The sequence below is a fragment of the Amborella trichopoda genome, chromosome 9 (assembly GCF_054954075.1).
Source record: "Amborella trichopoda isolate Santa Cruz 75 chromosome 9, AtrichopodaSantaCruz75HAP2 v2.0, whole genome shotgun sequence".
In the NCBI taxonomy this organism is placed as follows: domain Eukaryota; kingdom Viridiplantae; phylum Streptophyta; class Magnoliopsida; order Amborellales; family Amborellaceae; genus Amborella; species Amborella trichopoda.
Window position 1 is genome coordinate 17,630,279 of NC_142344.1, and position 26,808 is coordinate 17,657,086.

Here is a 26,808-nt window from a genome sequence, read left to right on the forward strand (position 1 = left end):
GCTAATCTAGAAAGTGAGTATTGGCATGTAGTAAAATAGCTTCTGCATTACCTAAGGGGTACATCAGATGGTCTGGTGTTTTATAAAGACAATTTGGTGACAAGGTTTGTTGGTTATGTCGAGGAAAAAGATAACAAGTTTGGTTATATATATATATATATATATATAGATAATTATTATTATTAAGTACGCCTTGATGAGAAGAACACACACTTAAAATTTCAAGTGATTTGGATTTGTAGAAAAAAAATTAAAATTCAAGCACTATCGGATATCCGTGAACGTCAGATCGGCCACAGAATGACCCAGATACAATATGGGCCATTCGCGTATGGGTGTATAGCAGTAATTCCCCCCCCCCCCCCCCCCCCCCCCCACACACACACACACACACACACACACACACACACACACACACACACACACACACACATATATATATATATATATATATATATATATATATATATATATATATATAAAAGAGAGAGAGAGAGAGAGAGAGAGAGAGAGAGAGAGAGAGAGAGAGAGAAAGCTGACGTAGGCTCACTAGCTTACAGCTACCTATGAATCCAACGACCCAGAATGAATCTAGGCCGATTCAATGATCACGATTCCATTTCGTATTTGAATTTTAGTTTTTTTTCTATAAATTCAAATCACTTGAAATTTTGAGAGTGTACTATTTAAAAATAGAAGAATCTAATAAAAACTTCAAAAAAATAATTTGTAATAATAAAAACTTTAAAAAAATAATTTGTAAAAATAAAGTGACAAAAATACCTCAATTTTTTCAGGAGCATTTGGTCAATTTATATTTTGTGAATTATTTTTTAATATTTTTATTAGATGCGCCTTGATGAGAAGAATAGACGCCAAAAATTTCATATGATTTGGATTTGTAGAAAAAAATATTAAAATTAAAATACGAAATGAGGTTGTGACAATCAGATCGGTTCATATATAGTTGTAGGCAAGTTGGCCTACGCCAGCATTTTCAATATATATATATATATATATATATATATATATATATATATATATATATATATATATATATAAAGGCATTCAATCAACCATATGTGGTAACCCGATCCCAAAAACATGCTTAAAACATCTGGTAGGCTTTTGAGTTTCATTTTATCAGAAAAGCTCTTTAAAAGATGATGGTTTCTGATCAAGAATAACCCTCCAACCTTGAAAATGAGGGGTTGCTTAATCCGATGAGAAGCCATGCTGAAAAGCTACTAGCAATACCAGAAGATCGTACAAAAGCACCTAAAAGATCATACCCCCGGGCCAATTTTGGAAGATCCTCATATTTGGTGGTGGAGGACCTTATTAATAAAACGTAGGCGATTGATTGCGACAAAAACTGAATGATTAGCTGGCTTATAAGGGGCCGAGTCGAACCCTATTAAGACGTATGTATATATGCACCCCAAGACAAGCTAAAATTTAATCAAAGGGAACCCAATATATCCCCAACAATCAGTCAGTCCATTATGTTATTAGGAGTGGCAATAACTAAGGTTTAATGGGAAAGTGAGTTGATTCCAACCCAAAACAATTCCTAAAAGTTGTACCAGATAGAGCCGGAACTCCAAGGGATGGTAGAAATATCTTCAGAGAGCTTAATTTTAAAATTTGAGGTCAATCCCATATCATTTGTTACCGTTCTTAAAAGAACTTCACTTTAGCATGCTATTCCTATGCTACTGAGTTACTATTCATAATAACTCTAATTGCAAGATGAAATCATCATTTTCCTTTTTGCTATATTTCTAATTACCAAGGTGAAATTAGCAGATTTTTTTTATAGGGTATAGTTTGTATAAGGCTAAAGCCTTGATCAATCAAAGTAAGGCGCCCTGACTAGGCTAAACAGGCCTTAGCCCCATGCCTGCCCCTAGCCTAAATAAAATTGGGAAAAAAAAAAAAAAGGAAAATTAAAATTGAAAAAAAGTGTTGGGCTGGCCTTGGCCCATGATGGGCCCAGACCTTACCCTCAGGTCATAGTTGCCCGGCCCTTGCCTAGCTCTCTAGCCACATTTCGTGGCCCAAACCTAGTTTTTTAGGGCTGAGCTGATCGGGCAAAGCTAGGTCACGTGGCACATTTCCACCCCTACATCCATTTGAGATACCTTGGGCAATTCGTTATGGTTTACAAAAAAAAAAGTATTTTGGTGAGTCAGTCGAGTCACCTATTCTTGTGCTGTCTCCCTCCAAAAAACATCTCAAATATGTATTTTTTGATCCAAAATTTCAGGGTTCGGTAGTCTCAACCATGGAAATGATCTAAATGCCAAATTTTTAGTTTTCAAAGAATGTAAATACTATTCTTTGAATCCTTTTTCCACCGTCCATTTTAACTTTTTAATAGATGTAGCATTTCTTGATATCTACCTTAGAGATGGACGTAGACAAGATATGCTCGTTGAGTCAGCTGACTCATCAAAACCATGTCACTTACAAAAAGGTGTGGTTTGCATTGAGTCGAGGTTCTAAACAATCAAAGTAAAGCACACCTTCAAATAGTATCGAGAAATGTGATTTCAATATTAGAAATCTTTGTGGTAGCTTTAAAATATATTTTCATCTTTAATTATAAAATTTAAAGTTTAAAAAATAGTGTATATCGAACATATCTATGAAAACTTGAAAATTGACGGTCTAAAACCGCATTATAAGATGCACTATTTCCAAAAGCTAAAATCCATTTTTTTTCTTCATATTCATGCATCTTGTTGTCGAGATAATCAATTTGAGGATACTTGAGTATCAAACGAAATTTTGATGTGGGTTCTAATTTGAGTGTTAAAGCCTCGGCTCTATATAAATTTTTTCCTTTAAAAAATGAGGTTATGTTTCAATATTGCAAGACAGCCGTTGGTGTACTTGTTATTTCTCAAAGAGGGAGAGAAGGATAAGGCTCTAGCACGATTTGCTATATTTTGAAGTCGAAAGAATATCCATCGTAGAGAAAAGGAAACCCGCTCTTCCCCAATTAACCACCACAAAAATATCCACCAGTCCTTTGCTTTCCTCCATTTCCACTTTGAACCTTGGCCTTCACAATTTTCCTTTTAGAGGCGAAACTTCTTTTGACCCGTCGCTTCCAAGAACACCTGTGAACCATACACTTTCTCACAATTCTTGCATGCTCCTATGAAGTTGATAGTATGATTTATAAATCAGGAGACATTAGGGCTTCCATGAGTCAGCCCACTCATATATACGTAGGACTCTGCTCTTCAAAATTCATCTCCATATATAGATTTTTTGTTCAAATTTTTGTGGATTGATAATCTAGAACAAGGTAATCATGAATATGGTAAAAAAATAAAAAAAATAAAGTCTAAAAATGTACCTTTTTTTTTTAGGATTTTTTTTACACTCTTGTATGTTATTTTGGTTTGGTGCACTTTACAAAACGTCTATCCTAAAGATGGACGTTCCACACGTCAACACGCTTTTGTGTGAATCACATAAAATTTTTCCAATTTTAAAAAGTTATAACATTTTATGTATGTTAGGTTTCTATGACTCTAGGAAAGGGGTTGGGGGTCATGGTTTCCATTCCTATCAATAACACCATCCCACTAACACCTTCAAAAATATAACTCATAATCTACTTAAGAAAAGGGGTAGGGACATAAAAAAAAAAAAAAAAAAGGTTTTTATGAATCTCTGGACTCACATGTCTATTTAGGCCCCCCCTAAATGTTTAAGAGATGCATGACTTAACAATGAAAATCTTAAATATAAAAAATATTTTAAAGCTAAAAAATATTTGTTGCTCTATTTATTTAGTAATGTCCATCTTAAGATGGATGTTCAGTGGGTAAGCTCGGCTGAGTCACAAACAACTTTTCCTTTATCAAAATTCTTACAAGACATTAACTACTTAATTTTTCCCCTTAAAATGTTATCCATGCCATTTGATTGTATTTTAAATACCCATCAAATACACATGACAATGAGTTGGAATAGTTGAAAAAAAGCGAACTACTAAATTATTGAAAAATTGAGTGTATTGGATACATTTCCCTTATAAATAACGCCGATAAATTAATTTCACCTATTGAATATATCGGATTGGATACGTTGTATATTCATATAGAAGGTTTATATTTATCTCTTAGGAGAGATTAGATTTTCAACTTCATCATTAAATTTGGTCTATCAAGAAGGTCTATAAACACTAAAAGATTTTGTAAACCGACAATCTACATAATATATTACAAGATGTACTATTTTTAATCCTTCAAAATCTCTGCTTTTCTATATCCATATATCTCGAGGTTAAGATGTTCAATTGTAGAGTTTTCTGATGTTGAAACAACGTTTTTAGGAGTATATTTGAGGTTCACTTTACTTCTATAATCTAAAGTTGATAAATCCAATTACTTATAGTAAAAGAAAAAACCGAAAAAGTTAGTATTTTTGCAAACATTGAACCCGATCAATAGTGCACCTCTATCTACATCATTTTACATCAAGAATTCAACCACTTTACGTCCTTACAAATGGTTTCGATATTATTTTTCTAAAGTGTGTGGTTTGTATAGGGCTGAGGCCCCAAACAATCAAAGTAAGGCGCACCTTTTAAATAGTATCAGAATATATTTTTTCGTATTAGAAATCTTTGTGATGGCTTGAAACTTTATTTTCATGTCTAGTTATAAAGTTTAAAGCTTAAAAAATACTGTACATCAAGTAAATCTATGAACATTTGAAAAATCTAAATATTTTCATACCTAGTTTTAAAGTTTAAAGCTTCAAAAATATTGTGCAACGAGCAAATCTATAAACACTTGAAAAATCTAAAAAATTGTCGGTTCAAAAATACATTGCAAAGTGAACTCTTTCCAAGATTTAGATTTCATTTTTTCTCATATTCATATATCTTGAGATCAAGATGATTGATTTAAGATTTTTGAAGTCCCAAAAGTTCGTGGTGAAAGAGCAAGGTCCAAAGCAATTAAATGGATGAGCCTAATTCGCCCATTTCAATTTTTGAAAAATTGAATTTGGCCGGTTCGGACTTTTTTTAAAAAAAATGTTACAAGGTGGAAGAAACAAACATTTATGTAATAACAATTTTTTTTCGATATTTTGATGATAGCATAAAATAAAATAAATATTTATGTAAATTTTTTTAGATTTTTTAGGTGCACTTTAATTTGATTGTTTAGGCCGCAACTTTATATAAATTTTTCCTTTTCTTTATTATATTTGGAAACCCCTCAAAAATTCGAAAGTCAAAACAAACAGGTGCATGCAGGGCATTGTCAGTAAAGTAAAAGGCCATGCGGCACCAAAAGATCTGCTCCCCACAATCCACAAGACGACAAGCCCCAGCATGATTGGCGCACAATACCTGCCACGTCATCAAAATGCCACGTCGGCACCCCTCTAAAAAATCTCTCCTTCCTGACCACGTGTCGACTCATCGTGCCCTCTGTGCACCACTTGGCTCGAAACGTGGCTAATCCTGGGCCGGACGCTCTCTGCAAAACTCGTCCATCCACGTGTCGACCTAGGACGATAGGCTGGCACAAAATATCCAAAGCAAACGGAAATATCAACCCTACACGCGTCAAAGGCGACGGTGATGCAGTGTGGATCTAGGACCTTCGGTTTCGGCCATGGGCTCTCCGGCGTCGCCCCGATGAAATATCTGAACCGGTGATCACCAGTGTGCCACGTCAGCAGTGGGAACAGAGTGGACCAATGAGAAGCCTCCTTTTGATCGAAGGGTTTGCTGACGTGGCATCAGAGGGGGAGATATTTTGCAAGGCAGAGGCGGCCTCTACGTTGGCAAGCGAGATCGATTCTTGTGGCGGTTACGCCACCGCTTGAACCGGCAACACCCAAACCCTTTCTCTATCTCTTTCTCTTTCTCTCTCTAAAAAAATCTATCTTCTCTCTCCCCCTCTCTCTCTCTCTCTAACAACCCTCTCTAACAAATCTGTCCTCTCTCTCTCTAACAACTCTCTCTCTCTCTCTAACAACTCTCTTTCTCTCTCTAACCTGGTTATTTGACTCTCTCCCTCTCTTTATCTAACCCCTCTTTGTCTGGCGTTACTGAGGCAGTTCCACTTGTGGATGCCGTCTCTGTCTTTCTCTCTCTTAATTCTTAACTCTTTCTCTCTCTATTTTACCTCTCATTTTTTTGTCTTGAAAGAGGTTTGGGTTTTCTTCTATTTTGAGGAATAGAAGGGAATTGATTTTTCTTCAGATCTTTTTGGTCGGGTTTTCTGGTCTGGTTCCTTTGCTTTTCGAAAGTCTCGCTGTGTTTGGGAAGAAGGGGATTTGGGTTTAGAGAAGGGGAAGAAGACTTGGGTTTTTGTTTTGCTTCTTGTTGTTCTTGGTGTGGGCTTCTGGTTTTTGGGGAGTTTGTTCGTTGGTTTTCGATGGGTGAAGAGGTGAAAGGGGAGGAATTGAATGTGGAGAAGGAAACGGGGATAAATTGGGAGAGCTTCCTTCCTCGTGGCTGTCTTAGAGTGCTGCTGGTCGAGCCTGATGACTCTACTCGACAAATCATAGGTGCCCTGTTGAGGAAATGTAGCTATAAAGGTGCCTCTCTTTCTCTCTCTCTCTTTCTCTCTCTCTCTCTCTCTCTTTCTCTCTCTCCCTCTCTCTCTCTCTCTCTCTCTCTCTCTTTCTCTGTTTTCTTTTGGTGGGTCTGTCAAAATTCCCTTTTTCATCAGTGGGTTCTTAGGGCTTTGATCATAGAAGTTGGTAATTAGGTCTTGGGTCTTTTGCTTAGTGCTTAATCGAACATGGAAGATGCAGTATTTTAGTCAGCAGTTGAAAATACACTGGAAATTGGGATGAATTTGCTTATTGGTTTGAAATATCCCGCAGTCTACTGCAAAATTCCTTCTTTTTCTTCTTTTATTCTTTGTATATGACCCCTCTGTTTCAAATTTCTGTGCTGTAACTCCTAGTGTTGATTTTTCTCTTGTTTTCTGCTGTATGGTTTCCCTGTTTTCTTCTTCTTCCTCTTATTGGGTTTCTTAACGTATTCTATTTTGGCACTTCCTTCGCTGTTTACATTTTCTTCAGGAGCTTCATTTACTCTTGAACTCATTGATAGTTCTAATATTGACGCTCCTAAGAGATCACTGAACTGAAAACTGGGGGATCTTGTGTTTGTTTTGTTACAGTTGCTGCTGTTCCAGACGGGAGGATGGCATGGCAGATCCTAAAAGAGAATCCCCATAATTTTGATATTGTTTTGACGGAAGTGATAATGCCCACAATTTCTGGATTTGCTCTACTCTCCATGATAATGGGTCACGAGATTTGCAGAAAAGTTCCTGTTATCAGTAAGTATCTTCCTTCTTAAAGAAATATGATTTTCTTGGTGTCATCCTATTTGCAATGTGAGTTTTGGTACTTTCCAGCTCTGGAAGCTGTAGATTTCCAATTGAATTCCAGTAGTTTGTGTTCTGAAATGTATGCATCTGTTATTGTAGCCAAATGGTTTTCTTTCTTTTTGTGAGCTCCTCCAAGTTTAAATTTTTGTCTTAAGAACTCCATGGAACATGATTTTCTCCTTCATAGAGTTAAATTTTGATGGGTTTTACCTGTTCACAGTATATAAATAAACTTAAACCTTCATTTGCTACGAATGATTCTTTTTTGTTACTTTTACTGTTCTTTTGGTCTTATGTAGCGAATACCAAATTGTTTTTATTTTTTTTCTGCACTAGTTTTAATCCTGAATTTCTTTGTTGTTATATCCATTCAGAAGTCTATATTTTATGAAATGGTTACATTTTTAACTTTTCTTGGTGTATGCAGTGATGTCTTCACAGGACTCTATTAGTATTGTTTTAAAATGCATGTTGAAAGGTGCTTCAGACTTTCTTCTCAAACCCATAAGGAAGAATGAACTCAGAAATGTGTGGCAACATGTGTGGAGAAGGCACTCTGTATGTTCTCTCAGCAATCCTTCATCTTCATATCTTCGAGTTTCTTCTTCTTTTTTTCTTCCACCATGTTTCTTCAATTATTTTCTTTTCTTCTTTCAAACTAAATTTCAAAATTCTTATCAAATCTGCTTATTATTATTTTGATGCAGTCCAATATTGGAGGCATTACATGCCAAGAAGGAAATCCATCACAACTTAAACTTGAGGCTTTATCAGAAAACAATGCTGCAAGCAATCATTCGAGCGAATATATTGCTTGTGCACAGAAAAACAAGGAGAACAGTGAAAAAGGGAGTGACGCTCAAGTGAGTACATTATTTTGTTATAACAAGATATGTTATAATCAGATATGTTATAATCCTCTAAACAATATTGTAAATTAGTTTTATAAAGTGATGAATGGTTTGCTTAATTGGTTTCTTGTGCAGAGCTCTTGTACAAGACCAGATTTGGAAGTTGAAAGTGCAGACACACAAAGTAGTCAGGAGTTCTCGTTGCAGCAAGGCAGGAGTATCCCTCAGGAGTTACAGCTGAAAGTAAACGAAGCTGCTGAAGGTGTGATAACTTTCTCTCTACCGTTATTTTTTTATTTATTCATATTTATTATTATTATTATTATTTTGGTGGGCGGGCGGGCGGGGTTTGGAAGGGGGGTTGGTATGTTATTTTTCTTTAATAAAAGAAATACAGAGCCAAAGAAATTTACTTTGATAAAGATAACTCAAATGAAAACTAAAATTGACTAAATGGTACAGAAGACTTAAATGCAGGACTTTGACAAAATCAAGCAAAGCTTAGTGTTCCACAAAAATTTGGGCGTACATCTGTAAAGTTTGATGATGAAACGGTGGTGTCGTATGTATTACTATTGGATGGTAAACATGCGAGAGAAACATGGAGAAAGAGACATATAGTCTGCTATTTACATTTTATAGATTGGTTTGATTTGCAATTTTCCATCAAAACCTTCTATATTTCACTGCCAATTGTTTTATCTTGGATTGGAGTGGCTAATGAGCATATTTGTATCATAAATCAGCAAGGAGGCCGGAAAAGTCTTACTGTGATCAAGCAATTGTATCAACAAGCCAAACCCCAGAGGCGGAAGGTGACTGTGCGAAACCCCTTGATGAAGAGGAGAGCCTGAACTTAACTGGTTTCAGGGATGGTGCAAATGCTGATTCCATAAATGATCACAACTCTATGAAGTTTACTTTCTCTGGACAAGCCATTGACTTGATTGGGGAAATTGATAGACAAAGAATGTGTCAATATTCAGATACAGGAACTCTTCCACAAAGGGAACATTTATCTAGAGGCATGGCAAGTCCCTTTGATCTAAAGGATGACATGTCCCCATCAGGCTCTGTTCCACTGTGGGAGCTCTCCCTTAGAAGACCTCAGTTCCTGGGCTTTGATAGGCAAGAGAAAGAGGAGAGACATATATTGCATCATTCAAATGCCTCTGCATTTTCAAGGTTTGTCCTGCCTTCATCAAGACATTGCTCAGTTTCTTAACTTGACAGTTTACCTTTAAATTTGTTGACACTAAATTGTAGATGCGCACATTATATTTTCATATGTCTCACCGATGCTTCTGTTAAAGGGTGATGTAGGATGAGATATATTATGATGATAAAAAGAAATGAGAAATTCATGTTATCGCATTGTTGCATACAATCACTTAAATGGATTGAAGACATTTTCTGAAAATGATAATTAGTTTCTAATTATTGGACTTCAATCGACAGGATTAGAGTTAAAGATGCCAAACTTAATGTGCTATGCAAGTTGATATTTTTGTCGTGTGCCCGCATCTATAAAGAGTTATATTTCCATTTTGCAGTTACGTTAAATATCTAAGTTTCTGGCCCACAAAGCTTATGAAATGAATGGAATCTGAAGCACATTTTTATTGAAAATAGTTCTGGGATTTTGGTTTCTTTCGTCTCTCTAGTGATTTCTGTTGGATATGATTTCTATGATTCAGCCCTTCTGTTACTGGAACTTTGTTCCATTGACATGGCTTTTTGTTCTCTTGTTCTTCATTTTTTGCATCTATCTCAGTTATGTGTCACCAGCCCTCATATTTCTCGGAGTCCGGTTCCGGTTTGAGGTCTATGTGTCTTCTTTAGTTTGTCTGATCCACGATTAGGATGGCAAATAGCCAAGTGGGCCTGGTCTGATTTTGACAGGGTTGGGCTCCTATATTGGTCCTGCTGACACCTCTTGGGCAAAATACTTTAGGGGATTGATTATCGGGCTGGATCTGTGTGGCTGGTGGGGCTTGAGCCAATATATGTGAATTCATTCTCTTTAATGTATTAAATTTACTTTTTCTTTGTTTATTTTCCCCTTTTTGTTGTTTTTGTTTGTTGGAGCAAGGTAAAGATAATGTCATATTATTTTGTATGTATTTTATATTTTTGTGGAGTTTAGGAAGTTATTAGCCGTAACATATAAAATAGCCCAGGGTTGCACTTGGATCTGGTCCTAGGCTGTGCCTGGCCCGGGCTCTGCAGCCATGTTATGGGGCAACGTTTAGGCTTGCCTTGAGATTGTCATTGTCTTGGTCCTTGCCCTGAAAATGTAGGGCTGGATTTGGGCCAACTCTGGCCTTGCCTAGATCCACCCTGTTGCCACCCCTAATCCACATGTATTTACATCATTTTCATTGAAACTTGTTATATAATAAATCCAAACCCATTTAGAGATTTTGTTACAATTTTTATTGATGTGGAAACTGCACATTTTCTGGTAGAACCTTTTTGGTTCACTGTTCGAGTTTCAGTAGAATACACACTTCCAAGGCAGTCATACTGTGTATATATTGATTTTGTTGATTAGTTAAGAAGCATCTAGGTTTTCATCGGTTGGATTTTGTGCATCCAATTTGGTCAAGTCATTGTTGAAATCATTATTGGGCCACTTCGTCATGGGCTGCATATATTTTGATTAGTTTCCATCTAGAAAATTGGTCAGTATGTATTAGCGAGGAGCTTCTGGTAGCTACACTGGCTCATGTTTGACAGTTGTATGCATATCTCTATTTTATGATTGTAATTGGGATTTGATTCAATAGTGAAGATAATGTGCATTTGCTATTTTTGTTCCTCTTCATGATCTTGTTGCTTTGAAGTTTGTAGATGGAGGCATAAGACCATTGCAATCAATTTCTACATTTACTTTACATCAATGGGTAATTGATGAATGCTTTTTCCAGTATCCTTTTATCCTTTTGCTTCTGCCTCACTTTTTGATGTTGCAAATCTTAGTAGGGTAGCTAACTATAGAAGCATAGAATACTCCAGCTTACAAGTAGCCCTTACACTAACATTTGTCGTTCATTCTACCCCTGATTATCCAAAGGGTGTGTAGTAGTTAATCTGGTCAATGAGCGTAAATGATTATAGTGAGCCAGTTTACTGTGTACAAGCCATCGTAACAAATCACAACATCAAAGGACAACTGGATTTTTAGTGAAGGTGCTGTGTCAGGCACTGTTGAAAATTCTAAATATCCAAACTCAAAATTCCGTCAATATGTTTTGGAGTTATGTATTAATGCCTGCTGTCCTTCCTATTTCATCTAGTTTAGAGCCAGGACTAGCCAGCCCCAAAAAACAAAGTCAATTAGGTCGATTAGCCCTGTGTCACGGGTTGGGCTAAACCATCCACATGAGAACGATATATATATAATATGTGAATATGAATATACAGATTTCTTTAATCAAAGTCCTTTGTTCATGATCTGGCATAATTATTTGTGTCATTGTATACCTTTGCATCGTTCCATAGATGGGTTTGTGTGGGTTTCCATTTGATTTGTGTACATGCTTCTCTTCAGTTGGATCTTAGCACATAACAAATTTCACTTCCTAGCAAAGGAAAGTCGAAAATTGGTCTTCTGCCATTTTCTTTTTTCCACCATTGGTTTGTTTAAATTAGGTACATTTCCTCATTAAATAGATGTTGAAATCGCCCTTGACATCATGCTTTGAAAACTATCTTTTGAAAATCTATTACCTTCTTGACCGAAGTTTGATAATCTTATTCTATTTGTTAGTGGGACCATGGTGATTTACGTTCCCTAGCACCTGGAGATCTTCATCTTAGGGTACCTCACGTAGTGTATAAATATAAAAGTATGTTTATTATAAGCCTTTCTTGTCATACTGCTGTATATGGTGTGCTTATCTCTTATTTTATTCTTGGAACATCCTGAATGTATGTTAACTAAAAGCCTTTCTTGTTTTATTCTGCATATGTCTCTCTCTCTGTTTTTATTTTTCTTAATAAAGCCTTCACTTCAGGGCTGCCAATTGGGCTAGGCCCAAGCCAGTTTGGGCATGTTAGTTGAGCTTGGGCCTAGCTTGGTTTAAAAAGCTTGGGCCTCGAGCAGGCTCGGGCATGGCTGCAAAACCTTGAGCGGGGATTGGGCCAAACCTGGCCCAGACATGATCCGGCTTATTTGCAACCCTGTCAGTGTTAGCCACTTGGCTGATCCAACATGTGGGCGTCTGGGTTGGCCTCTGGAGTGGCTTGGTTTAAAAAAATCAGGTCAGGCATTTTGGCAGCTCTACTCCAGCTGATTCGTTAGCTATTTTTGGGCCTGTGAGGTTGTCAAATGTCATAAGCCAGAGTCTGGGTCAGTAGGGATATTGGATAGTTTAAGAACTTGCAATGAAGAAGAAAATGAAAAGACTTCTAATAAATCCAAATTGTTTTTTCATGTCCTATGGTGTTTATCTTCAGAGTTCTTTAAAGTCTATCAACGCTCCTTTCCATATCATTTAAGCTCCCAAAAATCATATGCTTATGTGAATATGCAGTCATCCTTTAGCTCCATTAATCTTCCCCAACTAATGTTCCATGCAGTGGTCACATGCCACTTCTGAAAAAGCAATTTTGAGTCACCTCGTAATAATCTCTCACAACCACCTGATTTCAGTGCTAATAGATTTTTGGGAAATTTATTAAGTTACCCATGGGAGATTAATAATTTAACACTTACCCACCCATATTTTTTTTTTCAAAATACCCATAAATTAGCACATGGCCTTGAGTTGGAATAGTTCCAAAAGGGTAAATTTTTAAATATTTCATCTCTTGTGGGTATTTTGATAAATTTTCCTAGATTTTATTCCTTCCATCGAAATTATTTTACAACATTGCAAGAGAATTTTGTTTAATAGGGGTAAAGATGACATGGCTTCTTCATCTTCTTCTTACTTGTTGGGGTGACTTCTTCTATATCTGCTTTAAATGTCTTAACAATTTGTACTAAGTAAATCTGTATCTTATGGAGCATGCCTTCCCAAGTAAATGGTGCTATATCTTGATCGTATTGTTTCCAGACGCACCATCCTTCCTTTCTTTTGGCTTAGTTTTGGTGCTTGGATATATATGCCGTTCTCTATTTTTGACAAATCGATGCATTGTTGCAATACCTGCTGAGGCTGGTAAAGAAAAATAAAGGCAATACCACACACATTTGCTGTATAGTATGCAATACATAGGCAGAGCATTCACCTTCCATTCTCAGTGGCTGACAATGGAGATGAACCATGTTCGGGATGGAAGACATCTCTCGAGCACGGTTTATCTCCAATATCCATTTAAAGAACAGTAGGTGGATTGCCCACTTGTGTATGACACACCATACCTGGGAACTGGGATGTGTATGTTGTAAAGAAAAACTTTGAATGGAGCCCATTTGTTTTCTTGAATTGAGCTTCAGTCACTCATGAAAGGAAAAAACTTTTGCAGGTACAATAACCAGACTGCACATCCTTCTTGTCCAGCATCAACCAGTTTTTGCCCTGGCGTGCAAGAATCCAATGCCAAAGCCCACTTACCCATGGGAACCCAAACCGCTACTTGTCACTCCATCACTGATCAATATCCCTCATCACTCAAGAGAGAGATGCACCATGCACTAAAAGAGAACACAATGCAATTAGAGAGCAAAGAAGAAGAAGAAACTCCAAAGTTTAGCCCATCGCTTAAAGACAGCAAAGCCTTCCCATGTCCTCAAATGGGTGTCATCTCTTTCCCAGTGCCCATACGAGGCAGACCCTTTGATGGTGTATGCACAGGCTATGGTGCGGTGCTCCAGCCCATATTCTATGCACAACCCAGTTTACCTCCCTGGGATTCACCCCACCAACAAGAAGCTCAAAGAGAAGTAGACCCATCTCATCAATCTGATCAAGCCTCTGAACAATCCCATAATTCAGACCATGATCACCATATAACAAGCCATGAAGTGAATCAGCCAGTTTCACTTCCTTTGGGCCAAAAGCATGAGGTGCAATTAGAACCAAAAGAAGCTCAAAAGAGTGCTTCTCCTGCTACTGGGCAAAGTGCAAGCACTGTATGTAATGGGAGCCAAACTCATGTTAATGGGAGTGGGTGTGGAAGTGTTTGCAATGGCGGTAGTGGGAATATTAATAATGATAGTGGAAGTAACGACGGTTTATTGGGTCATAATGGGAACTCAATTGATTATCATCGTTCAAGCCAACGTGAAGCTGCCTTGAATAAATTTAGATTGAAGAGGAAGGACCGGTGTTTTGAGAAGAAGGTAATTGCTTTATTTTCCTTGATCTTGTGTCTGTTATAGTTTTAGTTTGATTACTTATACTTGGTTCTGGACTTGAACCAAGTTGATGTGTTGGAACACGAGTGAAACACGACTCAGACCTTCCCAAGTTGGGAACAAAATTTGAAACATGGCATGTGCCCTGGCCAAGTAGATTAACTGACACCTTAGTCTTGTGATCATGTTTTTACATAGTGATGGTGCATTGGCATGCTGGAGCGACTGAAAATGATTGGGATAAAAACCTCTAAATCCTTTAAAAATCTCATGAAATCTTTGAGAGACACAAAAAATGATATTTATCTTAGTATTATGGTATGTGCCCTTTATTTCTGAACTTGATCTATGATTCTTTTTTGAAAATTAAAGCCATGCATAAATGTGAATATATGTTTCTAATAAAAGTGAATTCTGTTGACAAATTCCTGAGCATATGGATTCCTAAGTTGACAACTTTCCAATACTAAGCCAAAAAATCCGAGTCTTGATGAAGAAAGCAATCACACTCAAGAATATGAATTCTAATAATTCTTCTCATCTTTTCGGCTTCTTTTATTAGTATTTTGACTTTGGATTTCCTTGTGCAGGTTCGATACCAGAGCAGGAAGAGGCTTGCAGAGCAGCGGCCACGTGTGAAAGGACAGTTTGTTCGCCAATCACATCAGGAGCCCACATCCATGGAAACCGATTGCCCCCGTAATGACATTCTAACCTTGTAGACTGCTCAGATATTCCCGATACTCGAACATGGTGATATTATCTCGTATACCTCAAAAGGAAGATCTTTGCCAGTGGAGCATGACTCAAATGGACAGCGTGATATACAAAGCATGTCTGATCAGTTTTGCTGGGAGTGGGTTAACTGAGATTTTGCAGTTTATTTCGTTCCAGAATTACAGCGATGCTTACGTTTTCCATAGTTTTTATTGAGGCTTGAAAATAATGTTGGAGATAAGAATATCAAGAAGTGATTAGGAGATAGAGCAAGGTGATGTTCAGTGATTTTGACTAACCACCACACAATGCTGTTTGCAGTTAGTTTTATTTTGCTTTGCTGTATATAACTCTCTCTACCCTTGCTGTAACTTGGAACCTCAGGTGTGTGCTCTATGCATTCGGTCCGATGGAATGTAACCGCCTCACATGTTAGAACTTTGAGTTTTGTCATTTTTGCGTGCAAATGGCATTTGAATATGTGGGGTTTTTTGTTTTGGAATTTGCACTTTATGGTTCCCTGGAATTTCCACTTGGGAAAGGTTTCTATGCTTCCTTTCCAGCATAAAAGTTCTATCTTCTTCCAGCCGTTCAATTTTGATATGATTGTTTGATGTTAGATTCGACGTCTTAAAATATTTTATTTTTAATTTTTTTAATATAATTTGTATGAATATAAAATTTGGTACGTGTTATCTTTTCATTGGGGCCACCTATAACGAATATTTAAAATAATTTTTTGATATAATATAATGATCAAAATATTTTTTGAAATTTTTAAGGGTATTTTGATTATTTTATTTTATGAAAAATATTTTTTTTTAATTTTTTGTTGTGCGAGTTTAATAGAGGAATGGATGTCCAAAATTTGATATCAAAATAGTTTACATTAAAAAGAAAATAATGTAGAGACAGGTAATCCTAGCAATCCATTCAGAATGGACGGCTGGATAAGGGGGATGATAGAGCTTTTATGCTCCAGTATAGAAAGCTTGCCTTTTGCACTTTACCGGTGCCTGGAAGATAGAAATGATTGTTTATATATATATGTGTTTTGTTTTTTTTTTTTGTTTTTTGGGGACCACATTGCTCCTCTCATCTGGAGAATTTCTCATATCCTATCATTTATGTACTGATGATGTAAACGCTCGTTTGGGGTGTTGGGTCCTTCAATCTGGAAGTGTATCAACATAGTTAGCAAGTATCTCTTTAAAAAGCAAAAATTTCTGATTTTTCAACATCCATAAAGAGCTTCGAGTTTTTCAAAAGATTTTAAAAAAATCGCATTTTTTTAATAGGATTGATATAAATCTGTATTTATCTATTTTCAAAAACAATTTGAAAAAAAAACTTCAAGAAAAATTTCTTTCTTCATTAATTTAATACTATTTAAAATTTGATTTAGAGACAAGGACATCAACAGTGGTAGTAAATTAAGAATCTTGATTCAATAAAAAATTCCATTAAAATTTTTTATCAATAAGTTCCCTTAAAAAATTCCATTAAAATTTTTTATCAATAAGTTCCCTTAAAAAAGTGTGCAAAAAAATACAAATAATATAGTTCCTAAAAAAAATAAGATATCCAAATAATTTATATCGCAAAATAATAGGTAGAGTTAGAAGAGTAACCAAATGATATTTTTTTTTTTGGTAAACCTAGAGCATCATTATAAAGAGCGAGAAAGTGATTCAATGATCCTAAAGATTTAGGCAGTTGAGCAAGAGAGAGATTCAATGACACTAATGATTAAGGCAGTTAGGAATTCAGTGAGAGAATTGAATTTTTGAATTTGCTTAAATTATTTTGTTGTTTTTTTATATATACCGAAGTTTGATTGATTTCATATGTTTATTTTTTATTTCATCGGTGTATACAACATAACATTTTGAAAGGACCACCATGCTACATATTTGGGCCTTTGTGTTTTGTTCTAGTTGACTGCAATCCTCTACCAAGGGTGTTTTTTTTTCTCTTTGAGCAATAATCCTATGCCATAGGTTATAGTTTTTGTTATTTACTAATGCAGTTCCTTTGTTTAGTATTCCTGTTGGGGCAATGATTTCATACAACGATTGTATCATAATATAATGCAACCACACTTCTAGAAAACCATATTTGTGGTATTTTTATGACCTAAAATTTTGCACACATGCTCTCTTCATCTCAATAATCAATATGCAAAAAAAAAGAAGTGTAATTTGAACTCTAGATATGGTCAAAATTAGTCCCGTCCAACAACGAATCAAGGCCATTCATTTGGTGAATTTCAAGATCTTAGCCGTTAAAAACTCAAAATTATTATTTTTTTAACGTTGTTCATCTAATGATAATAAAGCCATCTAAAAAAAAATGGGAAATTTTTTTATTTTTTCTGATTGTTCATTAGAATGAAACGAGTGTATATTTCAAAAGTTGGATCAAACGAATGGCTCTAAAATAGTTTTTGAAGATTGTGGCATTATACTATGACATAACCGTTGCATGAAATCATTGTTGTTGTTTTATTGTATGCTCCAACTAAATTTATGGTATGTTTTCTGTTGTGACAACAATCTAAGATTTATTATTGGATCTATTGAAAGTTTAGATAAAAATTTGTCGAGTTTTTAGTCTAGTGAAACTAGATAAGGACATAAAATTATTGTTCAATAGCATTAATGTATTTATATAATAATTACAAATCATAATCCTCTATTGTGTCTTCTTTATATGTCTGATTTTTTAACTTCATTTTTTGAGCCAAATCAGAAATATTTACTATTCTTTAACTTAAATTATTTTTTAGTAATCCATATTTTTTACTCAATTTTTTTCTTTCACCGATATTATTATTCACTGACTTGTTGACCATGAATATGAACTTGTTTATGAGATACGAATCACTCTTCCAATGTTCATGGATTTGGGTTAAAAGAGCAAGTAAAAAGAAGCATGTACCATAATCATTGGTGGCCTTGTGTGTGTGTGCTGTAGAGAAGAGAGATTCAATTATATCAAAGAAACCTTATTCAGATTTCTCCTCTATTGCAGAGAGAGGTCTTGAGGCTCTGTGCCCCAAGCCCTAGGCTCAAGGTTCTTTTAGGTTTACTTGATTTCTGTAGCTGAGAAAAACTACAAGGAACTGCTTCTAGTTAGGTGCCAAGGCTAAGGGCTAGAAGTTGGGGATTTCAGATTTTTGGCCTTAGTAAGGTTCAGTTGACTTAGCAGTTTGGGAATTTGAATATGATGGTATGTTTTCGGTCAAGTCATTCTTTTCCATACGATCGGTTTAGATGCATCCAGCATAATTTGAAGGACATTTGGAAGTGGAGAGTACCGCATAAGGTCCGGGCTTTGTATAGGTAATGACATAAGGAAAAGCTTCAACCATTGACCATTTAAGAAAGAGAGTGAAAATCTTAGTTAAAGTATGCCTATTTTGTAAAAGGAAAAGTTTATATAGAGCCGAGGTTCAAAACAATTAAATTCGAGACTACCTCAAAACTTTTATTAGATGAGGTTGTTTTGATGCCCAAATATCTTCAAATTGATCATCTCGACATCAAGATGCATGGACATGAGAAAAAAATGGATTTTAAGTTTTAAAAATAGTGTATTTTGTAACGCATTTTTGGAACGTCAATTTTAAAGAGTTTAAAGTTTTCATAGATCTCTCGTTCCATACTATTTTTTAAGCTTTAAACTTTATAAATAAATACGAAAATATATTTTAAGGCTATCAAAAAGATTTTTAATATTGAAACCACATTCCTCGACATTGTTTGAAGGTAGGCTCTAATTTGATTGTTTAGAGCCTGTGCTCTATACAAATCGCACCCTTTTGTAAAAATGATGAGGATAAATGGAGACCATTTATCTCCACATTGTCCTTTCTGTAGTCATATTTGGTATTGGGCCCTGCAAAAAATAAGTGTTTCTACGGTTTATCCTAGTTCTCATAAATAAATCCTTGGCATCTCAAATTGAATGGAGTTTCGAAGGTAGGTGGCATGATTTGGAACATTTTTCGGGTAGCTATTATATGGGAGTTGCGGTTGTGAAAGGAATAAAAGAACATTTGAGGGAGTATCTTCGGAGATTCAAGGGATAAAGAATAGAATTTTGTTTCAGGTGTGAAGCTGGTTCAATATGTGTAACTAAAGAAGGTTCGGATGTTTCTAAGGTGGGTGTTGAGTTGAATTTGAAACCCTATCACTTTCAATGACATTAAGGTTAGACCTGGGTGTAATTCGCAGCAACCATTGGCAGAGTGTTTCAATTTGAATTTTGATCATCTTTAGATAATACTGGTGTGGCAGGAGTACGTGGTGTTTGTCGTGTTAGCAGAGGCACCGTGGTGTTTTGTGGAAATATTTATGCCAATCATGCTGAAATGGTAACATTGCTGCAAGGACGTCAGATTTGGAAGGATAGATAGCTTAGAAACTTTTTGGTAATTGAAATGATTCACTTAATGTGATTAACTAGTGTAATAAGATATCCAGACCGCTACGGCGTTTAAGATCATTTGGCTACAAATTTTGGATAGTATGTCTCAATGGTAGGTGTCCTTGCATCATGTCTATAGAAAAGCGAACGATGTTGCAGACAGGCCGGTGAAAATGAGTACTTCATTAGAGTCGCTGATAGTTTGAGATGTTTTATTTTAACGCTGTATTATAATGCCTGCTAGATCTAATAAACGTAAGTATTCTTCTCAAAAAAGAAAAAAAGGTTGAGTCGACTGAAAACTCTGACCGTAGAGCATTCTAAAGTGGATCTATTGATAGAAAAGCACTTCCAAACCAGGGTGTATCGGTCACATGGCATGATATAGGTTGTCCATACTGTAGCGACCCAATATGCACAACTACAATTGCCATACTTTATTTTCTGTGGTTGAAGGTTGGTGGTCCTTTCAGATACTCTGGCATTTAATCCAAAGTTTATTTCTAAGTCCAGCTTCCCCTTTATGCGTAAAATCTTGCTATTTAAAGGGGCATTTGATGTTTTCCAAATATTTCAATGCCCTTCACGGAGCATGGTCCAGAATTGAATGTGCTCTAGGCAGCAATAAGTTAGTGTAGTCCTTAAGGTTATATCTCAAGTTTTTAAGGCTTAATTACCTAGGTCCAAAGATTTACTTAGGGTTAATTCTAGGTTTAGGGCTTAGGGATCTAGGAATAAAGCCATTTTCAAAAGTAGTTGTCTGGAGTTGTCTCTCTTTTGTACTCTTGTTCTTCGAAGAACAGGTGGGAGGCAAAGAAGTCGATACCTGTCACAGGTGGAACTTGTAACTCTATAATCAGTTGGTCAAAGGACGGCCGCCCATCAGATCTGTCGGCACATGAATTGCCATCCTACTTAGTATTCTAGGAGAACTTTGAGGTTTTCCACAAACTATTTTGACCTGAGCATTTTTTGGATGTTTACACCTAAAGACGCGTCGGTCTTTAGCCTAAGCACTGTCTTGCTATTAATTATACATTTCAAATTATGAATTTGAAAATGAAACTGAATTTGGTTTTGTTCCAAGATTCCTTGTGCATTAGGTTTCTAACTTGAAGAGTTTGAGCTAGTTACACTGTGGGGCTTTAGTCCTGCTAAGGATTTGAGACAAGCTTTTCTTACTTCCAAGGATGTTCAAGTTCATTTTCTCATGATGATTAGGCACTGAAGAGACAAAGTCATCATTTTGTGGGTTATTGATCCAATTCCTTTGTTCATTTAAAATCACTTTTTTTAAAAAAGAAATATTTTAAAAATAGATTGATGCGGCATTTATGATTTTAAGAAGGGAATCCAAAATTACCTGACATAGAGTTTTGTGAGTTTTGTAAGCATATTACTGACACACCCCTTGAAATTTTGGTCAAGGTAATTCTCTAAAACTTGTAACCCAGTACCCTAGTTACCTTTTCAGACCTAAAACCAAAGTCTCCATAAGAAATCAACAAAAAATATAGGAAAATCCCTAGAAAATTAGAAAAACAATAAAAATATCCCTAAAAAATTAGGAAAACATCCAAAAAAAACTCATAGAAAAATCCTAGCAATCCCTTATAAAATAGAAAAATTATAAAATCCTAAAAAATCTTAGGAAAATGCCTAAAAATATCCTAGGCTAGCCTAAACCCTAAAAACCGTTTGTCCAAACCTTAGAACAAGGAAGCACTAGAAAAACCTAGCTAATAACTAATTCTCTACAACTATCAAACCCTAAATTATCTACAACCCGATTTTCAATATATCAAATATTTGGATGAACATGCATTAAGTACGTCTCATCCAAAGCAAACTTTAAGGTTGAGGACGAAGACAGCTCAACCACCAGTCAAATCCAACTGACTAACTCTGATTGTCGAGCTAGAGGGATCGGATTCCGAGTAAGTTTTTTCCTTGATTTTTTAATTTATTTTTTTCTTTTATTTTCTTTTCTTGGTTATTGTTATGGATTTTACATGATTTCAAGATGGCTCTAGTGGTAATTCATAGAAAGATCTTTTGAAATCATATTTGCCTTTGAACTGTAATTCGATGGATCCCCTAATAAATTTAATTGCTTAAGTTTAAAACACGAATCAGAGAGGCGCTTGTAAAATTCTCCCAGATTCGGTCTTTAACAATTTATCGCTCACTTTGGGGCAAGTTAAACTCAAGGCTGCACAAAAATAAGTAAAAAAATGACCTCTAATTATGTTTCAGACTGCTTTTTAACAAAAATAGGAACCAAAAAATATTCGGAAAAGACCTAGAAATTTTAGGGCATGGTGCATCCAAACGACACATAATGTGTATGTAAGATTTCTGGTCCCAACAACATGCATCACATTGCTAGGATAGTTCAACCCTAGTATTTCGAGAATTTTTTCAGCTTCCTCTTAATGTTTCTTCATCTATTCATGCTTAATTTATTCTCCATTTCATTGCTTTAATCCAAAAGGAAAAATGATATTTTCTTGCTTTTCTTTTCATTTCCTAATTTTTGGTATCTTGATTGCATTTACGTTGTTCTTGTTTATCTTCACCCTTGTGAAAAACAAAAAGGAAAAATTAAATCTGTCTTGCCCCTTCCGGCTATAGTTTCCAATTTTTGGTATATCCTAGTCAGGAATGAGTCTTTAGTATAGATTAGGAGCGATATTTAAGGATCAAGGTGCAGTGAGACCCTATGACTCTGGCTTGCTCTTGGTCTAGAACACTAGGTCAGCCAAAGAGGAACCACCAAGGTACTCATCCAACCCTTAGAACCCTTGAGGGTGAGTTTGGTCTCTACCCACATGATGCCTCAGTTAGCCATCTAGGTCTCCAAGTTAGTAGTCCTCAGTACCATCTCCTAGGAATCATGGACCATCAAGCTAATAGGACTTATGGAACCTTGAATAGCTAGGGCATTATACTAGGAAAAATCGTCTAAGATATAGAGATTAGCCTTAAGTTTAATCGACAGGGACAAGTGGTTGCACCGAAATCTATTAGGGAACATGTTTATGATATTATAACTCTATATCATAAAACTAATACAACCAGGCCAAATTTTCCTTTTAAGTTTCATATCTTGGAAATAAGAAGGGTTTTTACTTATATACGGGGTACATGAGGAGTTTGAAGAACTTCCAATTCTTGTTACAGTTTGTATCAACCCTCTATATGATGTTTAATACTCTTGTTTCTGTCATTGAAGCTTATACATTCACTGATCTAAAAGGAAAATATACAGACTAAGGGAGAATATCAATACCTAGGGGAATATGGGGCCTGTATACTTGATTATACGCAAAAGTATCGTCCATGGATCTACTCCTTCTCAAATTGGGCCTCAAGTGAGTTGGGAGTCAACATATTATCTCTCGTTTGATGATTTCTAAATGATGTTTAATACTCTTGTTTTTATAATTGAAGCTTATACATTCATTGATCTAAAAGGCAAATATACAGACTAAGGGAGAATATCAACACTTAAGGGAATAAGGGGCCCGTATACTTGATTATAAGCAAAGGTATCGTCCATGGATCTACTCCTTAAACTGGGCCTCAAGGGAGTTGGGAATCAACATATTTTCCCTCTCTTTGATGATTTCTATTCCCACATAATAGAAGATGATACTATCGGAGGCCTATCTCTTGACTGCCGGTGCAATGAGTAGTCACTCTCTCATCTTTCTCTCTATATCACACACAAGACGGGAAATATAGGAGGGCTTGTATTAATTTCATCCTCTCCTCTTCTCACTAAAAACTGAGTTTAAATAGATCTTCTGAGGTGACAAGGATGAAGGTTAATGAAGTACATCCAAATCGTTGACCATATCCATTCACCTCTCAGGATTCGGTATGAACGACAAGTTCATATCCTTGTTTGAATTTGAAAGCAAGATGGATTTAATAATAACTTTATCCTTGTTTAATCTCAATTGTATCTTGATGTTTGAATTTGAATGTGTAACTGTCAAGAGTCATCGCAATATTTATGAGAAAATTAAGGAAAGTGGTTGTTCTTATTCATCGTCAGCTAGTCTGCAAAGCAATATTGACATGTTTGAGTATTTCTATTGCCGCTCTCTGATGACAAATCCTCCCACCATAAATTTTTGTAAGCTGATAGAGGACTCAAAGGTGAACATAATGACTCAAACCTAACCTTAAAAGGATCATAGACGAGAGAGATATGACCTATCGAAGTGAACTCATTTCTGCGACAGATTATGACAACAAATATGAGGATTGAGGGTGCAACCGCTTTCACCACATGAGATTATAGACCTTAGGGATATGATAATTTTATCGAGGGGCCTATGACACATCTTCACAAAATTTGAGCTTAAAAATCCATATCTTGGAAGAAATCATCCATCAACGGTCAAACTTTTGCATAAATTTTATGGTTACTGTTGCTGACTTGTCACTCTCATTCAACAGATTGATAGGATGGCACACCTACATGATTTATAGAGAATTGAGCTCTTTAATGGTCCAAGTCCTTTGAGAAAATTCCTTATAGATTGAGAGAAATTTCAAATCAGTGATTGGATGTCATCCTGACTTGTCTAGCAGACATTGTATAAGGATCTGGCTGCCGACGAATATGAATTCCAAATAACCGGAAAATTTGGGATGAGGGATATGATGCCTTAAATATGATTTTTCGAGAGTTTTGAACTAATATCCAAAATATCATGTTTGGGGTCGTCGGCCTAGGTAGAACTTTTTATGCTGAAAAATTACTGCCGATGGGCCAAATGATGTCCAATTTGTATGACTCTTAGACTAGAGCCATATGAGGCCTCATTGAATATATATATATATATATATGTGTGTGTGTGTGTGTGTGTATGTGTGTGTGAGCGAGGGGGGGAGCGGTACACCTCAATGTAATATCAAATTATGAGGTTTCCTTATGCTCCGACTGTCAATCACTCATTGCTTGCAGATGATAAATTCAAAGATGTATCGTACCGTATCCAAGCTCTTCCAATATTATGTGGAGAGGTATATTGTGGCCTCGGGGATATATGACTCAAAGCTTGCCTAAAATTGAGATAGCTTGATAGTCTTTTATGACTAGTCATTAGCCAAAATGCACATGTGTGATTGATGACGGGTCCAAAAGCTCATCTTACAGTATCAAAACTCTTCCAATATTGTGTGGAGAGGCATATTATGGCTTCAGATACATATGTCTCAGAGTTCATCAAATTGAGATGGTTTGATACACTTTGCTATCAGTGGTTGTTAACCGAGGTGCATGAGTTGGCTGACAACAGATTTGAAAGTGCATCATACCATATCCAACTCTTCCAATATTGTGTAGATGGCATATTGTGGCCTTGGGGGATATCTATCTAAGAGCTTGTCTCGAATTGAGATGGTTTGATACATTTTGCTATCATTGGTTGTTAGCCAAAATATATAAATTGACCTATGACCAAGACTCTTAAGGTATATTAGGGCCCTCACATGACAAGTCCTAAGCGTATCATACTCCACTATCACACCAGGAGCAAGCCTCGGAAATATTTTCCAAGAATAATATCTATTGGGTTTGTATAGTGACTTCACCATCTTCCAAGAATATTATCTATTGGGTTCGTTCGTTGGGTTTGTTGAATACTTATCTCTTGTATTATACCTTCGAGCTTGCATGTAAATTTCTTCGAGTGTACTTAGTCTTGTATAAATACTAAAAATACACCCAACACCATCGTTATGATTTTTATTTTGCTTTTTCTTTTTTCCTTTCATCATATATGATTATGAAATTTTCAATTTCAAAAGATGTAACGTATTGCAAATGGGAACTAATAAAAAATAGGAGACACAGAATTGGATCCAATTCATGAGGATTTTCATAGAGATTGGGATGAATCATAGCCCAAAGATGACGCGTGGGGTATGATATATATCTCTTACATCACCTCAGATGGGTTTGACGTATGATGGCATCAATGGGAACAGAAAGGTGACAGGGAGTTAGACAACTGACCACCGCAATACCAATTGAGCGGCACAAGGAAAATTGGCACAATTGGCAGAATGAATGGAAAGGTATTAAAGAGAATCTGATTCAATTATCAAAGTTGAGTTTCTTGACTTCTATAGAACTCTATCCCTCGAGAGTTTTGGGACTAGCTGTGCACAGTTGAATGTTTATTTGATTCGAAAGATTTGCCCAATTCATGGAAGGTGACACTCATGACCATTAAGCTTAGAGGACTGGCGTACATTTGGTGTGACCGAATTCAAGAAGGAAGAAATTCAACTAGGGAATGACAAGATCAAATCGTGCCCCAAAATGAGGGCAAGGTTGCATGAACAATTTTTCTTATCAAGCAATAATTTCGCCAATTGCATCTAGTACAAAATCAGTCAGTGAGTATACAAAAGGGCATTACTTTCTATCCATGTAAAGTGGGTTAGTGAAGATTGAGGATCAACATGCAACCTATTATGTGTTGGCGCTACAGGATGAAATTTCTACCATACCTAAGTTTTATGAAAGGAAAATAAAGCCCCGTCTCAAATCCTCATTCAGAAAGCATTTTCGGCAACAAAATCATCATGATAGCTCTAAAATTAATTTTTAACACCAAAAATAAAATTTGAAGCTCAAAAAATGGTATAGATTTACTGATCTTTGAACGTTTATTTTTAGCGCGAAATAGACGGTCTTGATAAATTGTTACAATATACACTATTTTTAGAGCTTTAAATCCTAATTTTTTCACAACAGTAGTGTTCAAGGTAAGGTGATCAATATAAAGGTTTTCCAATACTTGAATTGTAATTTTTGATGAATTATGAGGTGAGGCTTGACTTTTTTTGATAGGGCTGCAGCCCTATCAAACCATTTTCCTTTTAGATTTGACCATTAAAAGACAAAACTTGTCAAAATTGAACCTCTACAACGAGATTCAAGTCCTTTTAACTATAAAACGCTAAACCTACTATCCCTCTTCAATCTAGATCTAAATCGTCCAACCTAGATTTGATCAATACCAGCTTCAATACCATTGATCAATCTTCAACTTCAGTTCATATACTTCATACTGAGGACCCTCTGTGC

General features: G+C 35.9%; 1 protein-coding gene across 1 annotated transcript; it reads left to right on the forward strand.

Moving 5' to 3' along the window:
- The first annotated feature begins 6,191 nt into the window (after positions 1–6,191).
- PRR5 (two-component response regulator-like protein) lies at positions 6,192–15,716 on the forward strand. Its single transcript, XM_011630726.3, has 8 exons — positions 6,192–6,582; positions 7,176–7,337; positions 7,816–7,946; positions 8,096–8,251; positions 8,375–8,501; positions 8,986–9,424; positions 13,715–14,531; positions 15,137–15,716. Exons 1-8 carry the CDS (start codon positions 6,420–6,422, stop codon positions 15,266–15,268), a joined length of 2,127 nt encoding a protein of 708 aa, XP_011629028.2. The 5' UTR covers positions 6,192–6,419; the 3' UTR covers positions 15,269–15,716.
- The last annotated feature ends 11,092 nt before the right edge of the window (positions 15,717–26,808 follow it).